This window comes from Drosophila albomicans, chromosome 2R, assembly GCF_009650485.2.
Source record: "Drosophila albomicans strain 15112-1751.03 chromosome 2R, ASM965048v2, whole genome shotgun sequence".
NCBI classification, from domain to species: Eukaryota; Metazoa; Arthropoda; class Insecta; order Diptera; family Drosophilidae; genus Drosophila; species Drosophila albomicans.
In genome coordinates, this window is record NC_047631.2 from 12,896,608 (window position 1) to 12,921,699 (window position 25,092).

The 25,092-nt window shown below is 37.2% G+C and overlaps 1 protein-coding gene across 14 annotated transcripts in view; it reads left to right on the plus strand.

The window, feature by feature from the left end:
* The window catches only part of LOC117576480 (dystrophin), a 175,826-nt gene that overhangs the window by 47,431 nt on the left and 103,303 nt on the right, over nt 1-25,092 (plus strand). For 8 of the 14 annotated variants that reach the window (XM_052007092.1, XM_052007085.1, XM_052007086.1 and 5 more), the window contains 6 exons: nt 12,339-12,407; nt 12,870-12,960; nt 13,043-13,163; nt 13,242-13,375; nt 14,631-14,724; nt 14,788-14,868. In XM_052007092.1, coding sequence (XP_051863052.1) covers nt 12,339-12,407; nt 12,870-12,960; nt 13,043-13,163; nt 13,242-13,375; nt 14,631-14,724; nt 14,788-14,868 — 590 coding nt within the window. Of the gene's footprint in view, nt 1-9,615; nt 11,193-12,338; nt 12,408-12,869; nt 12,961-13,042; nt 13,164-13,241; nt 13,376-14,630; nt 14,725-14,787; nt 14,869-25,092 lie in introns of those variants that run through there. The other 6 variants (XM_034261251.2, XM_052007090.1, XM_052007091.1 and 3 more) reach the window with 2 other exon arrangements.

Here is a 25,092-nt window from a genome sequence, read left to right on the forward strand (position 1 = left end):
CTTATTCTGTTTATATAACTAAAATGTTTCGAACGGAAATTTGATATTATAGCATTTATGTTGTGTTATTAAATCATCAATAATATATAGGAAATGTTAAAAATATGAAAGTTTTTGAGAATTATTTTATATATTTTTTTTTATATAATATATATTTCATATATATCATATGTAATGGAAATCGTCTTAAAATAGTTTGAATTGTATATTTTAATTTGGTTTATTAAATGTTCATATTAAACTACAATTTTTGATACGCTCAAAGATTACAGTAGAGTATTTAAATATTTTGTTAAGATCCGCTGAGACTTTGCTTTAATTAAGTTTTATGGCATAAATTATTGCTGTGCGGTATGCTTAAAATAATTAATATATTAATTTCGTCAAGTACTTTGGTGAACTTAACTTGGCAATACGCTTTCCGCATTCGCGTTGTGTTGGTGGCTCCATCGTCGAATAAAAAGTGTATGAAAACTTCGTTATTTGCTTGAGTTTTTCTTTTGTTTTTAATTACTTAAAAGTGTAGTCTTCATGGCTGCTTAACCTCAGACCTTTTGCCACCGGGGCAATTGGGCTTTGGCCTGGGTTTTGTCATTGTCGTTGTCGTTGTCTCGTTGGCTATTGCTTTGCCTATGGCTTTGGATTTGGCTTTCCTTGAGACTTGGAGGCTTTATGAAACTTGAGAGCACTTTCAACGCTCAGCTCAGCACTCAACGCTCTCCTGCTCCTGTTTCTTCTCCTTCTCCTTCTGGTGGAATTGAAAGCACGCATTAAATTAAATAATTGTCATCGCTGTCAGCCGTTTAGTCGCCAAGTTACGACCATTTGCCACAGGATAGTTTTACACACAGAATGAAATTATGTAAAAAATGTGTGTGTTTGTAAATATTACAGGTTCTCTGGCATTTGAACTATTTTGCTGAACGTTAGACCAAGAAGTGTTTTGCTCTAGCTGGCTTTCTGCTCCTGTTTCTGTTCTTGTCACCAGCCCAGAGGATAAAGTTCTTTTCTCTATGTGCCTTTTAACTCGCTTTGGGCTGGATTTTTTCTGCTGTTGTTGTTTCTGTTGCATGGGATGTGCCTGGGATATGACACTCACACTCATTACGCAAATTGTCTTGGGTTAAACTGTACGTGCTTGTCATGTGTGAGTGCGGATTTTGTGTGCGAGTCCTGCCGCCTGCTCTTTAGTCCTGCGAGTCCTGCGCGTCCACACTGCGGCACAATGACATCTGGAATATGCTCGAGAATGAATTTTAATTAAATTCATTAAAGTGAGCTGCGTTTTATTTTTGGAGTACGCTTACAAACTCTGCATTTCAAAGTTGATATACTCTCTGGGAAAATAATTAAGGGTATGTTGGCACAATTAAATAAATTGTATGGTGGGAGCAGATTTTGAAGAATTTCAACTTAATTTTTAATAATTACAAGTTTTCAAGTAATTCATGCAAAGATAGTCGAGAGCTCTACATTTAAAATATCAAAAATATCAGAATTTCATAAAAAAAAACAAGTAAGAAAGTTACAGTCGAGTGTGCTCGACTGTGAGATACCCGCTACCCATTTTTAATAAAGGCAAAATATTGCGGTATCATTTTCAAAATATACCGAAAATACTAAAAAAAAAAATACTAAAAATATACCAAATGGTATGTTTGGTATATCGATATAGAACACCATTCAAAATATACCATAGACGGCACAATATACCAGATTGTCGGCCAAAGCAACTAAGACCCCTAGTAAGTAGGCGTTTTTGCCCATACAAAAGAATTTCTGTAATAACTTCCACAATTTTTATCTGATCGCAACCAAATCAAAGCTACTACAGTAGTTATTGTATATGCCAAAATTCGCAATTCTAGCTTTTAAATTGGGCTTGTTATTCGATTTTTTTGATTTGCGGGGGCGGAAGTGGGCGTGGCAAAAATTTGAAACAAACTTGATCTGCGTGCAAACATAACAAATGCTGTCGAAAAAAAATTATAGCTCTATCTCTTATAGTCTCTGAGATCTAGGTGTTCATACGGACGGACGGACAGACGGACATGGCTATATCGTCTCGGCTGTTGACGCTGATCAAGAATATATATACTTTATAGGGTCGGAGATGCCTCCTTCTACCTGTTACATACATTTCCTGTCGGCACAAAGTTATAATACCCTTCTACCCTATGGGTAGCGGGTATAAAAAAACAAATAAGAAAGCTACATTTGAGTTTACTCGACTGTGATATTCCCGGTAGCCATTTTGAATAAGAGCAAAGCTATGCGATATTAATCATAAAATATACCTATTAATTTGGTATCGCAAAAATACTAAAAGACACCTAAGGATTTATTTGGTATATTGATGAAGTATTATATCCAAACTACATAACATTAATATAACGCATATTAATACTAAAATATACTTAGGACTACATTTGGTATATTAATATAGCACTTCATTCAAAATATACCACCAAGTTAAATCAATATAAATTAGTTGAAATTTAATAATTAATTTACTTAAATCAAAAGTATGGAATTGCTTACTTCAAGTTCATGAATTAAATTTGATAGAAAATATAAAGTGCAGCTTAAAAACAAACATTTAAATGAATAAATCAGTAAACTGATCATATTTGTATGTGTATCTTGAGAAATATATCATTGGAATTATTCAAAAAATTTCCTTCACTTTTCAAACTGCGCAATCCTTATGAAATTTTGAGGCCAAGGGTCTCAAATGAGATGCATTCAATATATTTTAAATTTAGCAAACCTTTAAAGCTAATAATTTGAATTCCTTCATTAAAGTTCCCAAATTAAATTGAAATAAAAACATAAACATGCACAAATCTCTTTAATATTTACGATTCGCTCGTAATAGAAGCATTCTCATTAATGTATATTTGTTGTAATTTTCGCACTTGGCTTGAAATGTTGTGTCGCTTTAGTCCCCTTTCCCTTCTCCCCTCTTGTCACTCTTGGGGCTTGCAGTCATTAGAGCCGTTGCAGACGAAACAATTTCCTCGAAGTCCCCACGTGATTACCAACTCCGCCAGAGAAGAGGAGAGGGAGGGAAGGTGGGGGACTAAAAACAAATATCTACTACGCTATGAAAACAGAACATAACATAACCCATACACACGCACTGAGACGCACACACACACACACACACGCTCACGGAGACACACAAATTCCGTCAATGGCCCCGGCACGCTTTTGGAGTGTGTGCAACCCTGTGCAAAGCTGTTAGCAACAACAACAACAGCAACAACAACAACTACAAATAAATATATAAAAACGCAAGAAGTACACAGAGAAATAAAAGGGCGAACGAAAAAAAGTTTCTTATCAGTTGTCAAGGTTTGCGGCAGGCGGCGGCGGCAGTCGACAGTCACAACATGTGGCAGGAAGGTTGCTGGCCCCAGAATGGGCTGAAATTCCGGCTGCTCCTCCGGCTATGGAACAACTTAATGCGCATGACACACACAAAAGCAAAACAAAACTGCCGGAATGCCGGTTAAAGAGAATCGAAACTCTACAAGAGAGAACACACTCAGATAAGAGCGAGAGAGAGAGAGAAAGAGAGAGAGAGACATCCAGGTGGGTGGTTGATTATTTGTCAAGTTTCAGTTTCGTTTTTTTTTTCTTCTTTTACCATTTTGTGGGGAGGCGAGAGTTGTAATTATGTTGGGGTTGCTTTGCTGTGTGCGCACACACAGCACGGTTGTTCGTCTTTGTTTACCCTATGCCAACCAGTAGATTCTCCTGCTGTGGGGGTTGCAGCTCCATGGCGCTGTGGAGTTGTGAATTGAGCTGAGCTGAACTGAGCTCTGAGCTGTGAGCGTGGCGAAAGCGTAGTAAAAACAGTTCCGTGTTGAAAACGCCGCTCTTTGTGTTCTGTGTTCTGGGGGGCCAGTTGTGCGGACTTTGCGACAGCAGTCAGCCCAGGACATTCGTGGGCAAACGGTTGTGAATCTGAATCGACTCCTTAACGCCGTAGTCGTAGTCGTAGTTGTCGTCGTCGTCGTCGCCGTCGTCGTAACCATATCTCGTCTGCTTACTTTTCTTGTGTTTTTCTTGTGCCGCCTTTCTTTGTTGCGACGCGTGAAAAACTCTGCCTCTGCCTCTGTCTTTGCCTCATGAAAAACTGTAAATTTTGTGCTTCGTGAATGTCGTAAAAAGCGAGAAACTAAGCCATAATAATTGCATTCAATTAGCAGAGCATTAGATTGCTATCGTTTCGTTTCGTGTGAATGTGCTTGAGAGGACTTTAAAGTGATTTGTCTTTACGTGTGTGTGTGTTTCTCGTGTGCGTGTGTGTGTGTGTGTTTAAGGCAGCTTTTGAGTGCCAACTAAAGCCAAGCCACAAAAAGGCATTTAAAGTTTTTGTCTGCGATGGATTATTGCCCAGCCCTGTCCCCTATCTCTTTCTCTCTCATACACACACACCCCCGCACGTTGTCTCTCTCTCTCTCTCTCTCTCACTGTCTTTCACTCTCTTGTTCGCTCCCTCTGCTACGCCGGTGTCGCTCTTGTTGTTGTTACTGTTACCGCCGCTACTTTTGTAAATCAATAAACTCAGAGGGTGGCAAAAGCCGCAAATGTTGTTGTCGAACAAACGAAATGTTGCAAAGCAGCGCATGGAAATAAATTCGCAACAACAAATAAAGAACTCGCGCACATAAATAAGAGAAACAAAGAATGCAGCATCAAAAAACAAAAGCAACAGACGCAAGCTAAAAAAAAATAAAAAAAACGCAGTTCAGAATTAATGAAATGCACGAGTTTAATGGAATTTATCCGATGCCCGCAGCATGCAACAGTCAAAACTATTAAAACGGAAATTACAAATGCAAATGGTGTTGATAAAAATAAATGCGAAAAGTTCAAACAACAAAAAAAAATGGGATATTTATCATTGAATGGATAAACTAAATAAAAAAACAATGTGAATACACCATTGATACTGGCATGTCAAAATAAATGAAATTTATTAAATAAATTGCCGGACTGCAATAATGACAAATTAAAAATGACATTAAAAGATATCAAATTGAATAAAAATGCATAAAAGGAATCATTAGCACAGAAGGAAATGATGCAATTGAAAATAAATTCAACTGGATATTTATCTGCTGCAGTTCAGATTTAACAAATCGAATTATAGCTTATTTAATACTTCACTTTGTCATGGAATTAAATGCCAAAAATACAAAGGATATCAGTCTATTGTTTTCGCAAATATTTCATTTCGGAAATTTGATTTATTATTCTCTGCTAAATTCTTATTCTTTTTAATGCACCATTAAATCAAATGAAATGTGGCGTTTATTCTTTCGATTTTAGAATTTTAAATATATTCTACTCCCTCTGTATACAAAAATGAGATGAGGATAAAATTATCCATTTTAGAATATCATAAAAACAAATTTAGAAGCAAATTGCTGTGGAATTTAAATTTATGGCCACTTTGTCTAGGAATTTACAAGAATTCAACATAAATGCTGCATAATATTAGCATTCGTCTAATTAATTAATACATATATAACATGAGAAAATTCTATTATAATAATAATAATAATAAATTCCCCAACGACGGACACAGAATTTACATATAAATATTCAATAAAACGAAGCTGAAACCGACAAAAGAGACGCAAAAATAAAGTGGGCGTATTTGTGGCAACAGCAACAATAAGGCAGCGCTGTGCCTCTTGATGTCGTTGTTGTTGTTGTTTCTGGTGCTGTTCACATCATAGGGAAATAAATGTGTTTCAATAAATTACATGAGTGCGCAGCGGAAAACGCGAAGGCGACGCGTCGCAGGCGGCAGCAGCTGAGAAAAAATTATGTAGCATAACTTGAGGGGTGTGTGTGTGTGTGTGTGCGTTGTGAATGGCAATTCATTGGAGGCCTCACAAAAACAGCAACGCAAGCAAAAAAAGATGAGAACAAAAATGTTGCCGCTCACTCAAATGGCAACGAACACAGCAAGAACAACACGACGAACAACTGCTCGAACAACAGCAAAAACAACTTCGACATCGACATCGACATCGACATCGACATCAACAACCACAACACAAGAGCACGAAACGCGCGCGGCGTCGAAACACACACTCAAGTTATTTGACTTGATTGCATACTTTTAGGCGGAAAACAACATTTCATTTCTGTAGATGTCCGCAACGGCAAACGCAAACGTGAACGTGTTGTGTATGAAAATAGTTTTCCACTTGTTTTACTGCTTTCCTTCCACTTAACTCGCTCCACAGCGACAATCAAATTGTGTGATTGTTGAGAAAGTTTTTGCAAATTGTTGCATATTGTTTATGCTGAAAATAGACAATTTGCAAATGGCTTAAAATAATCTTTTTATGACAGAGAATGTATATTAAAGAGTCAACTTTCAGTTCTTTTCCATGGCGAGTATGATTAATGATGTGCTCTGGCAGTGAACTAAAAACAATGGATATGTCAATCGAGTGTTGTTGAAATATTACACACACACTGCTAAGGTCATTTGTGTTGCCCTTTTCATGGTATTTCGAGCATAACACAACTCACATTGATGGATAGATTCGTTCGCTCATAAATATAATTGACTTTTGTGGGAAAGCAGAAAATATACTTTATATAAATGTTAATATATTGAATAGACTGACCATTTTTATATATTTTAAGCACTGCTAGAAAAGCTGGAATACTTTCTTAAAAATAACTCTTCATGATAGCCAGATTAATTTGGCATTTTGTTAATTAATTCTTAACAATTAATTGAAGCATCTTCTCTTAGGCAAATGTCAGCCATTAAACTTTATTTTAAGCCAAACAAATGGTCAGCTTAAAAGTTAAAAACTCAACTCTACTTAGTGTAACAATCTGAAAGATTAATTATGCAAAATAAATAAAAATAGCACTACTGTAATTAATGTAGCGAACAGCAGGCAAACAATGAAGGAAACAACACATTATTCTTGCATTTATGCCGGTTTGCACATGATTTAAAAAACTATTAAACAAAGTCAAGCATTTTTCGAGCCAAACACATAAAACTGAAAGCCAAAAACTGGCTGTCTGCGTCTGTCGTTGGCAATGCTACAATTTGTTGCAGAACAATACGTAAAGCAGTGAGGAAAGGAGAAAGGAATAAAACAGCGAAAACAAAGCAGACAGAAGTCAGTCAGGCGGTGGCAGGTGAACAATAAAAATGCAGTAAGCGAAAATGGCCGACAGCGTCGACATTGTGTTGCATGATGAGGAGATGCATTTAAAGGTGTGCCAGAAGTTAAATGCACCTGCCACGGGCCGTTTTACTTTGCGATTTTAATGCCATGCCACTGACTGCTGGACGGCAAAATAAAAGCGCACATGCAACACAAACACAAGCACACACAAGCACAAACAACTGACGGCAACGCAGCAATAACAATACCAAATTTGTCTGTTGCTTCTTGTTGCAGGTGCCAAAAGCAGCGAGTAAAAGGCAAAGTTCTTCGTGGTGCTGCGTAAAAGTTTACTGCATACATTTAGGCGCCTCGTTGTTCACTCAACAGTCACTGAGTGTCTCTGTGAGTGTGCGTTTGTGTGTGTCTCTGCTGTGCAATCCATTCTATACGCTAAGGCATTTTTTAGCTACAGTAAATTCTGTGTCTTAAAGTATTTCAACTATTTGCCATATAAAGTATAATTGTTTTACTTTATTGTTGTTCAAATTACGAGTAAAAGAAGCTTTTGATATTCAACTGTTGTTAAAAAATAGAACTTCATAGCTACAGTAGTTAATAGTGAAAAATATTGAAACAATATGATGTGTGATATACATACATATAATAAATATTTGCTTTAAGGCATTACAGTTAAAATATTAAACAGTGACACTCGCTACCCATTTTTTAAACTAAAAATATACCACAAAAGTACAAAAATATTCCGAAAGTTGTATTTGGTAAAATCGGAGATGGCTCCTTTTGCCTGTTATATACAGTTTCTCTAGGCAAAAAGTTATAATATGTTTCTATGCAATGGCTAGTTTGTATAAATAATAAAATTTGGTACATTCTTTGAACTTAATAAGAAGTATTATTTGCATTCGTTTTTGATATTACATTATAAAAGTAAAATCTATAATAAGAACTAGTCAGATACAGTAGTGGCTTTATGCATTACTTTTGCTATTACAGTTTTCATGACGTTCCTAAAGTTTCACCTTTCTCAAATTAAATTGGATCATTCTTGTCCGTTTTTGATACTCAATTAGAAATTAAATATGAGGCCACTATGCCAGACTACAGTATTTAATGCCTTAACGAAGTCAAACTTAAGTTTTGTATATTTCTTCAGAAAAATTTCAGTTATTTTCATCTGCAATTGGAGCATTGTTTATATAAATTTTTTATATTTACATTTCTAATCAAAATATACGTTTTGAATTAGAAATATAAATTAAATTCAAATTATATTTTATTTATTTATTGCTTTGATATTATAAATCACAAATTTCAATCATTTCGGTTATAAACTCGAGACTATTTAACAGCAAAGTAGTCTGCGGCGCATTAATAACTATTTTATATTATTTATGCTTCTTAAAGAGACTTTTAAAGAGCATACAAAAAGTATTTTATATGTACTGTCGCTGAAGTGTTTTGAATAAGAAGAGCTAGTCAAAAATTAATTAAATACTCTCATAAGCTAAATGCCCTTAAAAGATATATCTGCACTTTATATTCGATAATAGAAGCAAGAATTAAAAATACCGATGATAAATTCGATAGTCTCAATATTTTTTATGCAATAACTACTGTGCTTCGAAGCAGGCAGCAAAGCAAAACAGCGCCAAAAAGTATGCAACGTTTGTGTGTGTGCCATGCGTGTGCGTGTATGTGCGTGTGTGTGTTGAGAGACGGTGAAATGCCGCCTCTGTCTCTGTGTGTTCGCGTTGACAGCCGGCGCAGAGCGCGGCACAAAGTGTGGTGAAAAACAGATAGGGCGACGATTTGTGAGAGAGAACAAAAGAGAGAGAGAGAGAGCGAGCAAGCGAGTGAGAGAATCTTGAAGTGTGTGTATAAGTGGGTGTGAGTGTGTCGAAAAGTGCTCTTAGAATTGTGTCGGTTTCTCTTTTTCGTTGCTGGCGTTTGTTTGCGCCCATTGATTGTTGTTGTTGTCGCTATTGTTGTTATTGTTGTTGTTTGTGTGCTTGCCTGTGGCCTGTAACCGTGTTGAGTTTCCGGCACGTTGTATAAACAAACCCAGACCAGGCACACAAAAAACCGCGCTGGAGGAGGCTACCCCCCTTGCCGCCTTGCATATGTTTACCATTTACGATTTTGCCTTTTACCATTACCATTTCACCAATTGCCAATGTCAACAACTAGGCGCATTTTCAATTGAGTCGCGAACGAAATCGCAATATGCGTAACGCAAACCGCGTGTGATGATGGCGAATATCAAGTGAAAAACGCGTAACCCGCAACACACACAGCTTCCCCCTTGTCCCCGACACAAGTCACCGCAAAACCAAAGCAAAATCCAACAGAGATCACACAACAACTGCAGTAGGCAACAAATACTAGAAAACGCACAACGTAACGCACAAAAACAACAGCCAGGAGATCCAACTACGATGACTGCCAAACCGCCGCCTCCAGTGCCGCCCACAGTGCCCAACAACAGCGATGAACAAGCGCCCAAGTTGGCGCCACAAATACCACGACTCAACTCGGAGCTGGCTGCCCAAGCCGCACTCCGCGCTCAGCAGCTGCTGCGCAAGCAGAGCTCCCAAGAACAACAGCAGCAGCAAAAATCAATGCCACCGCCATTGCCACCGCAAAGTCGGCCAGTGCCCGCAATACCAGCGCGTGGCTCCAGCGATCGTTCGGCTCCGCCAGAGATACCACCCAAGCGGCACAGCCTGAAGAGCATGCCCGATGGCCAGGTGATGGTGGTGCCCGGATTGCCGCCTCCCTTGCGTCAGCCACCACCGTTGCCCAAGAAGCCGGCTTCGGCGCAGAGCTCGGCACAGAACAGTGCACAGAATTCGCCGCTGACTGCGCTCAAGTTCAAGGAGAAGCCACCGCCGCCACCGGAGAAGCACTCGACGCTGTCGGCAGAGGCCATGGCAGCCAGACGCTGTTCGAATCCGTTTGAGATGCCGCCACCTCCTCCGCCGCTGGTGCTGCAATCGGCGGTGGCTGCGCTCAGCGAGCAGAGCTCGAAGAATGCGTTGGCGAATGTGAATGTGAATCCGGTGCCATCGCCAGCGCCCACAAGAGCCAGCGAGGCCAAGAAGCTGAATCAGCGACCAACAGCAGCTTCAGTTGCTTCGCCCACGGATGAGTTTGGTTCCGAGGATGCGCTGCGTGGCATTGAGAGCGGTCTGCGGAATATGGAGCGGGCCATGCAGGAGCAGATGAATCTGCGTAGTCTGGAGGCGGCTGTGCAGAACAACTTTGATCTGAGCTTCAAGGCGAGCTTAGCCGCTGGTGGAGGGCGACATTTGGGCAGCTCGGTGAATCTGCGCACCTCGAACTATGAGCGCAACTTGTCGCTGGATGAGAGTCGAGCTGGCGACTCACGACAATCACTCGAGGAACTGAAGCAGCTGCGTGCCCAGGCACAACAGCAATCCATGCACAATTCCTCATCCTCTTCGGTCAGCTCGGCCTCCGCCTCGCAAGTGGAGCAATCGATGCGCTCCACAATCGAACATCATATGCGCTCGCTGGATCGCAATTTGCCACTCGAGTTGCAGTATAGTCGCCATCGCATGCAGAACAATCTGAATGCCGTGGGACATCATCAGGCGGCGACTCAGGCATCTGCAGCAGCCGGACAAACGAATCAGCAGCAGCAGCAGTCGCCACAGCCGCCGATGCCGCTGAGCAGCGAATTTCGCGAACAGATTCGCCAGCAACTCTTGGGCAACATTCCGCCTCAAGTTGTCCACAACATGGGCCAGTTGCCAGGCTCGGCGGCAGCTGCCGCTCTGCTCCAGCATCAGGCTCAGTCGCGGGCAGCTGCGGCCGCTGCCGCTGCTGCCGCTCAGGTTGCTGCTGGCGCCGGTGTCGGCGTCGGAGTTGGAGTTGGCGTCGGAGTTGGAGCCGCTGGTTTGTCCCGCGAAGAGCTGCGCATGCGGCGTCGCTCGTCGCACGATGAGACGCAAATGTCTCAGACAACAGCTGGTGGGATGCAGGGTAAGAATGAAGATGTGATGCAACATTTGAAAAGATTTGAAGATCTTGTGGAAATCTCTTCAAACGATAAGAGAGTGCAATTTATTGGACAATATTTGAAACAATATTATCTACCACTTAATTTATATTTTTAATTTGCTTAAATGACTATATTTGAAACAATTTGTTTTATCATTTAATTTACAATCATAATTTTCAATTACGTGGATATTGCAAGATTGAATGATCGTGTTAAAATCTCTTTAAACAATAAGAGAGATTTCATACTTTTTGAGGTAGTATTTGCTGTTATCTCATTGTTGCGATTTATTGGACAATATTTGAAACAATATTATCTACCACTTAACTTATATTTCTGATTTGCATTGAAAGACAATATTTGAAACATTTTTTTATCATTTAGTTTATATTCATAATTGTCTCATTGGTGCGTCTTATTGAAAAAAATTTAAAACAATATTATCTACCAATTAATTTATATTTCTGATTTGCATTGAAAGACAATATTTGAAGCAAATTTTATCATTTTATTTATATCCATAACTGGAATTTATGTGGAAATTGTACAATTTATTGAACAATATTAGCTATCATTTAATTTAATTCGATAATTTATATTTAAGTGGAGCTTCTGAAATTTACTCGACTTTATTTCAAACAAAGCTTTAAGTGTCCAAGATATATATCCTTTACCTTTAAGTGGAATATTTATCTTATATAAAGGTCAATTAATTGCGGTCAGATATAAACATTAGTATGAGAATTGTTGAAGCTATTCCTAAAATAGCTTATTACAATCTTGTTATAAAACTGATGCATATGCTAAGCAGAATTATATGATTATATTTCTTATTCAAAAGAATAGTTTACATTTACATTAATATTATATTGTTAATTTATTTTTGACAGTAATTTCTCCCACTCAAATTATTTTTTTTAATTTACAATAGTTTTCCTTAAATATATTATTATAATTTTAATTTTTAAATATTTACAACTATTTATACTACCTTAAAGGTCAATTCGAATCTTAGGGGAATCAAAACGGAAAGAAAATGCGCTTTAATTTTGCAATAAATACCATTAATGTTTATTTTGACTGTTTATAAAATGATTATTATTGTTTATTTCCTCATTTCCGACCAGAATTAAAACAGTTCTCATTAGCTCCGCACTGTTCAGCTGATTTAGACTATTTACGTTGCTTTCTCAAAGGTAACAAAAACGAAAACAATCAGTGTACCAAAAACCGCTAACCAAGTTCTGTGACACTTAACAGCCACGCCCTTCCGCTCCGCCCCGTTAAAAACGGCGCCAGAGTGGGCTCTCTAACTAATAACTACTCCAGACACTCGAAAACACTTCCCGTGAAAAAGAAAAAAAACAAAGAACTCAACACAAAGCTAACGCAGTTTTTTGTACTAATGAAATTGCATGGCAAAGTTTACATAACTCTCGATTTGGGACAAGGGTTCCGGTTGCAGCTCTAAGCTCCAGTTCCAGTTCCCAGCTAATTTATGTTGTGACCCATTATATAATTATATAATATGTTTGTTTCTTTTGTTTTGATTGGTAACCATAACCGTTAACGAAGTACACGCAAAACTCATCTAAAAAAAAAAAGAGAAAAAATACAATTTTATTTAAACTTGATTTTTTCTTTCTTGCCTTCGACAGTTACCCGACTGAGGGAGCATTGGGATGAGACGTCGCAGTGTGTGTTGCAACGTGCGGCACAGTTGAAGAGCATGCTGAGCGATTCACAGCGGTAGGTTATCGCTTATCCTTATCCATTTTTATAGGTCAATCTAATTAATCATGTTCAATTTCTCGATATCTCAATTGGCCAGCTTTGAGGCGAAGCGTCTCGAGCTAGAGAAGTGGTTGGCACGCATGGAACAGCGTGCTGAGCGAATGGGCACAATTGCCACCACAGCTGATATATTGGAGGCACAGCAGAAGGAACAGAAGGTGAGTTGACTTCTCTCTCTCTCTCTCTCTATCTGCATCTTTGCAGTGCATAAATTAATTTTCAAATATATTTCACAGTCCTTCCACGCCGAGCTGCATCAGAATAAGCAGCACTTTGAGCTCTTCAGCGATTTGACACAGAATCTAATTGCAGTCTATCCCAACGATGATACTTCCAGAATTAAAAAGATGACGGAAGCCATTAATCAACGGTGAGTGCATATTGAAAATCCTGCTCACGACCTCGACGACGGCTTCTGCTTTTAATTATATGCAAAAGCCTCGCGTAACTTTCACGTAGTAAATTCAAATCACTTTCCCGCCATTTGCATTTATTGCAATGCAATGACTTGCGCACTCTGCCCACAGAGTATCATAGTTAGACAACTGTTCACTGTTCACTGTTTGCTGCTCAAGTATTTTCACTTTGAGCTCAGCATTTGCAAAACATTCATTGCTTAAGTATGCAATATATCTCAAAGATATTTTGCTCAACAATGCTGCAAGCAGTGAATTAATTACAAAATATAATTATTTTAAGATTATATTAGGAAAGCTCACTTACAAGTTTGGATAAAATGCATACATTGTATAAATATAATTCTTAGTAAATTTGTCTTGTAATGAAATTATATATTTCGCAAAAGAATAGTAAGAGCTATTATTGGAAATTTATTCGACTGTAAAAGAATATAGAATATTAAGATTTGAAAGCAAATTAATATAATTATGCTATACATTACATTAGCCAAGTTCGCTTAAAAGTTGATATTCTTACTTATTAATACATATGTATAGTATATTGTATAAATGGATTTATGTATAGTCAAATTTGTTTTAAAATAAATTTTTAGAGATCGAATAGAAATAATTTTGAATAGTACGATGTAAAGAAAATTGAGGCTTCTAAGGAAAATTAATTCAAATTCATGTTTAGCTGATTTAATTAACTCTGAAATGGACCATTTTTTAGTTTAATTTACTTTTAAGAAAGGTTAGATATAACATAATTAAAAGGCTAAGGTATTTCTAAATAACTAGCTGCTAGGGCCATCCTCTTGTATTTTTTAATTGAATTACGTGTTTAATGCTGATGATATATATGGAAATCATTTATTTATTTATTTACATGTTAATTATTATAAAAAAAAATTGTAATAACTAAATAAGGGAGTGCTAGCTACTAAGGCCGTCGACTCATATATGGAAATAAAAATAAAACAATTGTTAGACAATTTTCTTAGACAACAGGTTCGCCAGCAGACTTTAATCTACTCGAGCATTAATATGTATAAGGCGTCAAGGTTTTGATGTGTCAATCTTGATAATCGCAAAGTCTAATTTTCTTATTATTCGATTATATGTTCGGAATGTATCTTGTAATGGGCTGTTATTGTTACTTGTTTTGATTTCATTTCTAAAAAGCAATCTGAATGCACACTATTATAATATTCAATTCATTTTCAGCTACTCGAACTTGAACAATGGCGTGATTAATCGTGGCAAACAACTTCATGCAGCTGTGCACAGTCTGCAATCATTTGATCGCTCCATGGATCAGGTAAGTAAAAGTATAGTATTCCATCTGCTAATGCATAACTAACTAATTTTACTTTTTTAATAGTTCCTGGCTTTTCTCTCGGAAACGGAGACACTTTGTGAAAATGCTGAATCGGACATTGAACGTAATCCACTCATGTTCAAGGTAAGTGCAGATATATCTTTTGCCTTTCGTTCCCCACTTCATCTCTGACCCCAATGGCTCCCTCTTGAGTCGAAATGAACTTTTTATGAACACACCGCTGCCTTTGTAAAATAATTAAACAGTGCGCTCAATTGATAGATTTATGCACTGCAAAGTGCCTTTACATTGTGTGTGGTGCATTGGCCTCTTTAAATGCACAGTGGAGCAAATTGTTCTAAATTTTTTGAGTCCAAAATATAAATAGTGGAAATTATCTTTGTACAAAATATTAAACTTATTAACATACTTCTAATTCCTGCTTATTTCCGGTGGCAATTAATACAGTACAATTTTAATATACAGAAAGATTTGCAAATATTTAAGCAACTACTTTTTACTCTATAAAACTTGTTCTTATTTTTAATTACAAACAATATTTTATAAATAAGATTGAATTATTCAGAAAATCATTCTATTATTCAATAACATTTACCACATTTGGCAGCGCTTCATTTGTTTATTTATCCATTGACCCATGGGGAAACTCTTTCATTTGTGAAACAAATCATTAAGAGCATGCTTGCAATTTTCCTTAAAGCGTTTTCATTAATGTGTTTTCTTCTTCATTTTCGTTTTTCTTGCTATGCGTTTAATTGGCCCGCATTCGATGAGTCGCCGTCGCCTCCTCCTCCTCCTCACGCTCCATTGAGTTTATCAGTTAATTTGCCTTAAACCGTTTTCCATTTTCCCTGCATGACCATGAAACATGCAAGCCATTTGTGATATCAGATCTCCAGCTGGGAGCTGGGAGCTGGGGCACTTGAGAGCTCAATATTGTAGTACTATGTGCAGCTACTCGAATTTGCGTACTTTGTGGACCGGCACGGATTGGAACGAGCTCCTCTCCTCTCCCTCCCCCCTACCCCACTTTGGCAAGTCGAGCAACTCTCGACCACTTAATGTCTCAATTGCATTTGCAATCCGAATTGCCATTGCTGCAGCCACACGCACACACATACACGCACGCACTCACGCCCACTCCCCTTGATTCAGATCGACTGTGTGCCTCATCGGCACTTATCAGCGACACCAAAGGCATGCCTCTGCATGTTGCACCCACGCATCACTCGCAAGTGCGGCGCGTATTTCAAGTGCTGCGTGGCGTCTGTTTGTTTGCCCCTTTCTATGTTTGTTGTTGTTATTGTTGTTGCTGTTGATCTACTTGGGTTACTGGCCCTTCAACGTCATCAGCAGCATCATCATTATTATCAGCAACAACATCATCTATTCATGTGGCTGCTCTTCTTCCACTTTCTTATAATTACGCATTCAATTTTTTGAGGCAATTATTCTAAATGCGTTTCCCTTTTTCACTTTTCTTTTCAATACTTTTATTTTCTTTGGGTTTCACTTTTCGCTTCGTTTTTCTGCTCACTCACGCGCACATTTCGAAGCAGGATTCACACAAGCAATTCAATTATAATAATTTATTTGGATTCTTTTCGCATTTAATTATTCATGTGAAGCATCCTTTTTATCACTCTAACTCCCATTTAGTAAATTGACTCAAATGGGTTGTCTTTGAGTTTTTAAACCATTTCGAGCTTTTAGGACGTCTATCGTAACAATTTCAAGGCTTTTGCAAGGGGTTGAAATACCAGCTAAATCCTTGTATCATATATGTTGCAAAGCTCAAAAACAAGCTTTAAGTTATTTTAGGATATGTATACAGCAAGTCTCCAAAAGCTTTTGCTTTTATAAGAGCTTTTTTGGTAGAGTTTTCTCCTGTAGTCTGCTAATGCCCCGTAACTTGATAAGAACTTTGATAAATTATTTGTTGTCAAAGTTTGTTTTGTCTACAGTTGGATTTGGAGTATATTAGCTGTGTGCATTTTTGGAAAAAATATATTAATTTATCAAAGGTTTTATATATTTTGTAATAAATGCAAAACTCTGGTTTAATGCTACATTTAAATATCTCTACCTTTTTTTTGTAAAATATAAAAAAATATAACTTAAATTTTTAGGAACTTATTTTAAAAAATTCTGATCATCCATTTGTACGAAAAGTTGAATTTAAATTTAAAAGTTCATTATTATTCCACCTTAATTTCCTTCGATTTTATTTACTTTAAAATATTTCTTAAAATTATTATTGTGGGACGTATTTGGATTTATTTTTCTATGCCTCACTTTAACTTTATTTAACAATTTAAAAAAGTTTTTGAGTATTATTTATACAAAATATTTGTATTATTAGTTTTCAAAGGTTTCAATTAATTGGCTTATATTTACTATAAAATATACGGAGTATTTGTTAGTCTTTCATTTGATATGCTTTACTTTGACATGCATTTCATTTGTTGTATTTTGCCGGCCAAAAACCGTTATATTTACCGGCTGTTCGCCGTGTAGAGTGAGAGCGGAGAGCGTTCTGATGAGAGAGCAGCCCCCAAACTCTACACTCCGAGTTCCCTCTCGACGGCTGTTTTCGTTTTCGTTCTCTGTTTTTGTTATCTCGGCACACGCCGCTGCCCGATGCCGATGCCGATGTTGATGTCGATGCCGATGCCGACTTGAAGCGAGTGTCGCTATTTTGGATAACTTGCCAGCTGCTGCGCTGCCGACGTCGCTGCTACCGCTGGATGCTGTGACGTTGGCGTCGCTGCCTCGGCATTTGGTTCGCATTTGCCATTGGTTTTGTCGTCGTTTAGTTCGTGTTCTGAGATGCGCCCGGACGCGCGTTGATTACGGTCGAAAAAAGCGCAGATTTATTTTAACCGGCTTCTAATAAGAATATTAAATATTCATATAAAAAAAACTAAATAAAAATTTGAAATTCAAAAATATACACAAAAAACGGAAAAATTTGTGACAAATTTTAATAATAAATGTTGAGCGGTAAATTGCAATAAATAAAGGAAATTCGCAAGCGTTGCATACTTACAGGCGTGCATTGCACTCAAACACACGCACACCTATGAATATCCTACACATATGCTGGATATGCACACATGTAAATTGAATCCACCATGCAACAATTAATCGCAAATCTTTGCTTAAAGCAAAGTCGTCGCCATTTTGCCAACCCTCCGCATACATTTCTGCGAGTGCCTAACTGCATGTGTGTGCGTGTGCGTGTGCATGTGTGTGTGTGTGTGGGAGTGTGCATTTTAAAGTGAAATGTGTACATTAATTATGCACACATTTCCCTGGCCTCCTTTGCAACGCGTGCGAAACGTGCAACACACTAAGTGAAATTGAAATGAAAATTGAAATTTGTGCAAGATTTTTTTAATACCATCTTATGAAATATGGAGTGTACTAAATTTGGAACAGAATGCAACTGCAAATATGTAATTGTTAAACGTGTTTGAGTGTGTGTGTGTGTGTGCGGTGCATAAATAAACACAAGAATCGTTTGAAGCATTGTGCATTGTAATTGGGCTGTAGAACGAATATTTCTTCTGATTGCCTTTCATTCAAATCGTGCATAATTAAAACGACATTTTGTGACATGCAGTTCGGTTGACACCCCAAAATGGGGCAATTGACAAGTGTTTGTGCAACGTAATGAGCAATATTTGAGTGTGATTGATTCGAGTATAACTGATTCGAGCAACTTTTAATGGCATTCTATTGCATTTGAAGGGTGGTAATCAATGTGTGAGTTATACTTATTGTTGACAAGGGGTCGATATAAATAACTTCAATTGCCTGATATGATACAGATATGTCGATGTCTTTCTAAAGTTGAATTGACAACATCTTAAGCAAACATCTGTTAGGATTTGAGTCTTGCTCTGAATTGCATCTCATCTTCAAAATTTCATTTTATGAGTTAGATAATAAATAACTTAATATTAAACTATTTTCAATCTTTTACTTGGGAAGGAAATTGATCTTTGAAAATATTACATTGAAGAACGAATATTAGGAGAGGTGCAAAGTATTTTTCTCATCCATTTTCTGTGCTCAGGAAATATTTGTTAGGCATTAAATTGAATTCTTATCTTTTAAAATTAGTTTTAAAAGTTGTACTATAAAGTGAGAGATGAGTTCAATATCAAACAAAAGTTAGAATATATTTCAAACAAAACTAAGAAAAATTAAAATATATTTAAATGATTTCATTAATAGTATTATGAAAATCTTTGAACATTTAGAGCTATAAATTCAATAATTATAGGTAACTTTAATATCATATTCAAGTTCAAAGATATTACAAACACATTTCGATAATTTCAATACTATGTAGTTTTGAGAACAAATACACAATCTCTCTTTGAAGAAGAGAGCGAGATAATTATAAACATATTTACTTGTCTTACACTCGCTTTGAAAACATTTTTGAAAATCTCTTGAATAGTTTTCAAGTATGAACATTCCACTTCCGTACGCAGTGTAATTGCCTTCAAGTGCTTCATCATAATTATATTCAACATAATTATTTTTATGCTCAAACAGCATCTTCAAGCTAAGAGTTGAATGGTTTTCAAAATCAACAAACTCAAACAGAGAACAAACAATCAGATATTTAAACAGAAGCCGAGAGAGAAACACACACTGAGACAAAAGAACAATTGAATTGAAATCGAAGAGGCAAAACAGCATTGATTGATCACGTTGACCATGATGATCGTATTAATAGATAAACTTTCAACTTGTCTAGCTGGAACATGATTTAGCAACCTATTGAATGACGATTATTTATCAAATGACAACACTAACTTGACTTGACACAGTCTCCATTGGGTCGCAACGAATCGAGGCGCGTCGTGTTTTGAGTTCCAATTTCATTCATAAAGAGATTTCCGCGCTTTCGAAAAGACTTTGCGTTCGACAAGTTTTTCTTTGTCAATGCGCATTACGACAAGAAAATATGCATGGCCCTTTCTTTGGCAGACAGAACGAGAAAGAGAGAGAGAGGGGGGGAGGGGAATGCCACCAGAGTCTGTTGCCGCTTTGCTGCTTGCCGCTGTTGGTCAATAACAAATGTCAAACATGCGTTTTCTTCTTGGACTCTTTGCTTGGCTGGTGTCTTGTTGTCTCCGCCAGCTGGTCGCGTGTCTCTGTCTCTATTTCTGTTTCTGTCTCTGTGTTTGGGGCATGTTTACATTTACCTGTTGACGCTTGTGGCGTCGGCGGTGTTGCAGGCAGCGGCGGCGGCGACAGACACAGAAAAAAAGCAACAAGTAACCAAAACAAGTTCACAAACAAAGAGCAAACTAAAACGAACAAAAATTATTGAAGAAAATTAGAAAAACTGAACAACACATCGAAGTCAATTTACACTTGCAATGCGATTAAAAGTTGTTTACTTACTTCGAAGAATAATTTCGTATTATTGGATGAAATAGTTGAATTTAATCAACTTGTTTTTCTAAAAGAAAATAATGAAATAAATTTGGTAGTCGTCTAATACTAATTTAAAATATTAAATTTATATACAATTGTAGATAAATTTTATGAAATATTTACTTTAAAAAAAAGGGTCTAATGAAAAACATTTCTTAAGCAATCTAAACCTACAAACACTCAGCGAGAAATTTATTAAGTGTATTTATTAGCTTACCACATTTGAATAATATCTTTCAGTATTTTCTTTATAATTGTGAATAAAATTGGGAGATATAATGTCAGTTTTTGTTATTTTAGATATTTTCATAGAGAAACTTAAAATGAAATTGAAATGAATTACAAAATATGTGTGAAACATTTAACGAGAATGTCATAAACTATCTTAACTATTGATATTTTATCTCTCAATATATGATATAAAATTCTAAATTAAATTCTTTGAGTTAATGGCAGTTCTACTCCTTAAAGGTCTTTAAAGAGTATCCATTTCATTGCGCCAAAGTAGTTCTATTTTGCCCATAGTTAGTTGTCACTTTCACACCCAGTAACGAGTGTTAAATGTTGATGCTAGTTGTCTTCACTATTGGGTAACAAGCTTTACAACAAAGCACGTAATACCCTTTACAAAAGCAACGCAATAAACAAAGAAACACAAATTGTGCGTAGGCATCGAAGTTGTCATAGTTTGTTGTTTGAGTTGTTGTTGATGCTCAAGTTGTTGTTGTTGTTGTTGTCTGAGTTGTTATTGTTTGAGATGTTGACGGCAGCTTAGAAGCACTTGAGAAATTGTCTGCCCGATTGTCTGTTTCAGCTGCTTTGATCTGCGTGGGTTCGCCAAAAGTCGTTTGATTGGAGCTTCGAGTTGAGCTTGTTTCTCCGACTCGAACTCGAACTCGGACTCAGATTCGGTTTTTATTTTCGTTTCCCTTTGGTCAGTTGGCTTGTTTGTTGTCTGAGGCAGCGCCACTTCACCTTTAATAGTCGGTTTAGTTAAAAATTATAACGCTCGAGTGGCTGACAGAGGTGCAACGTCGATCTAGAGTTGAAAAAGCTGTTGTAAAATCTCAATCAATTAAGTTGAAAACGTGGAATAACATTAAGTTTAGTGGGTGTTTATTCATAGTTTAGGTGGCGTTTTAAAGCATTTCTACTAAATGTGTCTTGATTACGTTTGGGTGTAAAAAGTTGAAAGTTGAATTTATAAATTAGCTGTTGAAATAGAGCATGAGAAAATAGTTTGATGGCTAATATTTGCAGTTGAAATGTTAATGTTTATTTACTTTAAAGATAAATTTAAATTAAATAGAATTGAGTCACTTATAAATATATATGTATAATCAATCTTAATTTCAATTCTTAAGTTTTCTTAAGAAATGTGCTCTTTAAAGTTAACACTCTTCGAACAGTTTTTCATTAGAATTTATTGTCTGCAAGTCAAAGAGTCAATCATACGATGCACTTCTTTTTTAACTCTATGCGTTTTCCTCTTTCTGTTTTTGGGGTGGTTTTATGAATGCTTCTCAGTATCCCAAATAGCAATAACAATAAAAGCAGCAGCAACAAAAACAATAACACACATACCCGCAGCAACAATTCAAGTGCACTTTGTTAAACCAATTAATTTACATTTCCGCGCAAAGCGCCCGAAAAACAAAAAAAAAATACGAAATGAGAAAAACACACAAACAAGTGAAGTGAGTGCGAGTGAGAGGGGGAGGACAAGCGGAAAGGCGGAAAAATTGTGAAAACGCAAATCGAAAAAACTTTACATAGAAACAAAAGCAGGAGAGAGCGAAAGAGTGAGTGAGGGAGAGCGGATGAGAGCCCTGTGGAGCACTTGACGAACGGAATGGCGGCTGCTGCCACTCGACTTGGACCAGGACATGCAATGGCAATGGCCATCAAAGCCACAAAATTCAGTGCTTCATTCAGTGTGCGTGTGTGTGTGTGTGTGTGCTTTGCTGGTTAGTTTGAAGAGGACTGCAGGTCAACTGAACTGGCGGCAAACAGCGACAACAGTAACTAGATTCAAGTGCCTCTTGTCAGTCAGTCGTCGGCATCAGTCAGCGGTCAAAACGTGGCCGGTCAGGACATCACAGGAAAAAGGCACAGAAAAAAGTGTAGCACACTCTTGAGGTTGCTTCGTCCAGACAGTTTCGAACTGAACATGCAAATTGCAACGACAAAAAAACAAAGCAACTGCAACTTCACATTCAACTGTTCGCCTTGTTGTGGTTTTCTTGTTCAACTTCATTCTCAACTGTTCGACACGGCAATCAATATGACAATGAAAAATATGATAAACAGCACACAGTAGCCAATGACAATTAAAAATTTCTTGCACTTTGGCGTTCTTTGACCGCCCAAGGAAATATCGTCCTGTCCACTTTCATATCCCGTTGATCGAGTTGAGATGTGTTGTACTCCTCGACTTGACCTTTGAGATCGTCGTTCTGATGTCCGAGATGGCTCTGTAGTTTCCGATTCTTCAAACTGCACTTCAGGCTTCATGTCCTTGCTTTTTTCATTCGCATTCTGATTTCAATAATTGTTCTTTTTTTATACATTTTAAGTGACGTTAAAATCAGAATCTAAAATTGTGTTTTACTTCTATATTTTTAAATTTATTCATTCATCATTATATTGCTTGTGTTAACTTTATCTTAAGCTGTTATATATTGCTGCTGGGTTATTTTCCCCTTTTTCTAGTCTTTGATTTTCTTATCCCAAACTATAAATTTAACACGCAATGAAGTTTACTCTGCTGGCTATCAGCGCACAGCGCAAGTAAAAGGCATTTGCAGACACCAAGACGTAAGACACCTCTTTGCGGTCGTATATCACAGAAAGATGAAGTTATTTGTCATTTTCATGTGCAAGTGCAATGCACATGGAGATTACATCTTCACTTCGACTATAATTGCTTTAACGTGGCACTTTACCCAGACACATTTGCAATGCGACACACAGTCTATCCTCATCGCTTTTCCTCCCCCTTTTGTTTTTCCCATTGCATTACAAACTTGTGAGCTACATTTCCCCTAAAAAACACATTCTGTAGTCTGCAGTCTGGAGTCTGGAGTCTGGAGTCTAGAGTCTCTCCTGTAGGGTTTCCGTTGCGGGCTCCATTGCAACCGGTTGCTGAATATTTTTTATTTAACTGTGTTGCTGTGACCTCTCTCCGCACTTTTGCCAGGAATGTTATTGCATTTAATTTAGCGTCAGAGCGCGCGTGTGAGAGAGAGAGAGAGAGAGAGAGAGAGCTATTAAAGTTGGGATAGAGAAGAGAGTTGCAGAAGCCGCACAGACAAAATTGTTGTTTGTTGGCGTTGAAGTTTGAGTTTGTACTTCTGTGTGTTTGCGCATCTCCATTTGCAACACACACACACAAATGGTAACTCGCGGCCAAACATGCGATAAAAACAACAACAACAATGGCAACAACGTCAAAACAACAGCCAGAACACAGAGCAAGATATTTGTGAAAAACGACGCTACACGTTTTTTCTTTTTTTCCTTCTCTTTCGTTCTTCTTTTTTTTGTGTAAATGCAACGAAATTAAATGCGAACTTTATGCAGTTGGAAATGCAGACACACACTCACACATACAGAGACACTTACAAACTCTCACACATACACAGACAACAGGCATTGCAATTGTTTAGCTGCCGTTGCAGTTATTGCTGCATACTTTTGTGCGCACTCGCTTTTCTTTACAACGCATATGAGTTGTTGCTGCCGTTGCCATTGCTGCTGCTGCTGCTTCTGTTTTTGTTTTCCTTTTATTCTTTTTTTTTTATTTTTTTTTGTGTGCTCCACTTCCACTTCATTCGTTACTGTTTTGCAATGTTAACTACATTTTCGCATGTTATCAACACGCAGCAACAACAGCACAAAGCTGCTATTATTTATTCTGTTTTCTATCTTGTTATGCTCTTGTCGAAAAGGTATTGCAGCTGCCATATCAGGAATGTAACATATTGGCTTAGTGTGTCTATTAAACAATAGCTTGGAGATACATGAAATATTTCTTAATCCTTAGGAATTTTCGTTTAAATCATAGTAAACTACATTTGTTGCAGAGTATCTTTCTATCGCCTTGGCAACAACAAACTTTTCTCTTGTGCTTTGTTTTCTTTTAGCAGCCACAAAGTACTTGTATCATGGCATGTTTTACTGGCAAGGTTTTAGTTGAAAATTTAACAGAATGATGTGCATATTAAAAGTGTCTTAATGTTGTATGTTGCTCGATTTTCTCTCAGATACAAAATCGCATTAAATTTAAGAACATTACAAACATAAACTGAAAAAATGCACACTGATTTTTAGCAGAGTTTCTTTAGAGAATATTTGAAAGCTAATTTGCAACTGAACTCTCTGGAGTATATTTGACCATAAATCAACGAAAAATGTTCGACAGTTGCAATGAAAATACGTCAAGGCTGAAAAATCGAAAAGCCAAAAATTGCCAAAAACAGAAAATGCCCCAAAAAGTCGACGCTTCGACACAATTCCGAATCCAATGTAATTGAAAAAGAGAAAATGAAAAACAACCGAGAGAAGTGCAGAAAAACGAAAAGCACAGCGACAAAATTCTAGTAGTATATGAGTTTTCCCGTTTTTTTTTTTTTTTGGTTGTCGAGAGAATGACAGACAAATGTCAATCAAAGTATCAGCCAGAAAAATATTGTAAACACATAAACATAATCTTGACTGATTGCGAGACAGCGAATAGATATGAACTTGTACTATATACGAGTACAATGTACTATATACATTAGAGATGAGATACAACATGTGCATTTTTCAATGTCATCGTCGAGACATAAACAAATGCTGTAAAAATGAAACTAAATAAAAGTGAAACAGTTTTCATGGTCTGAT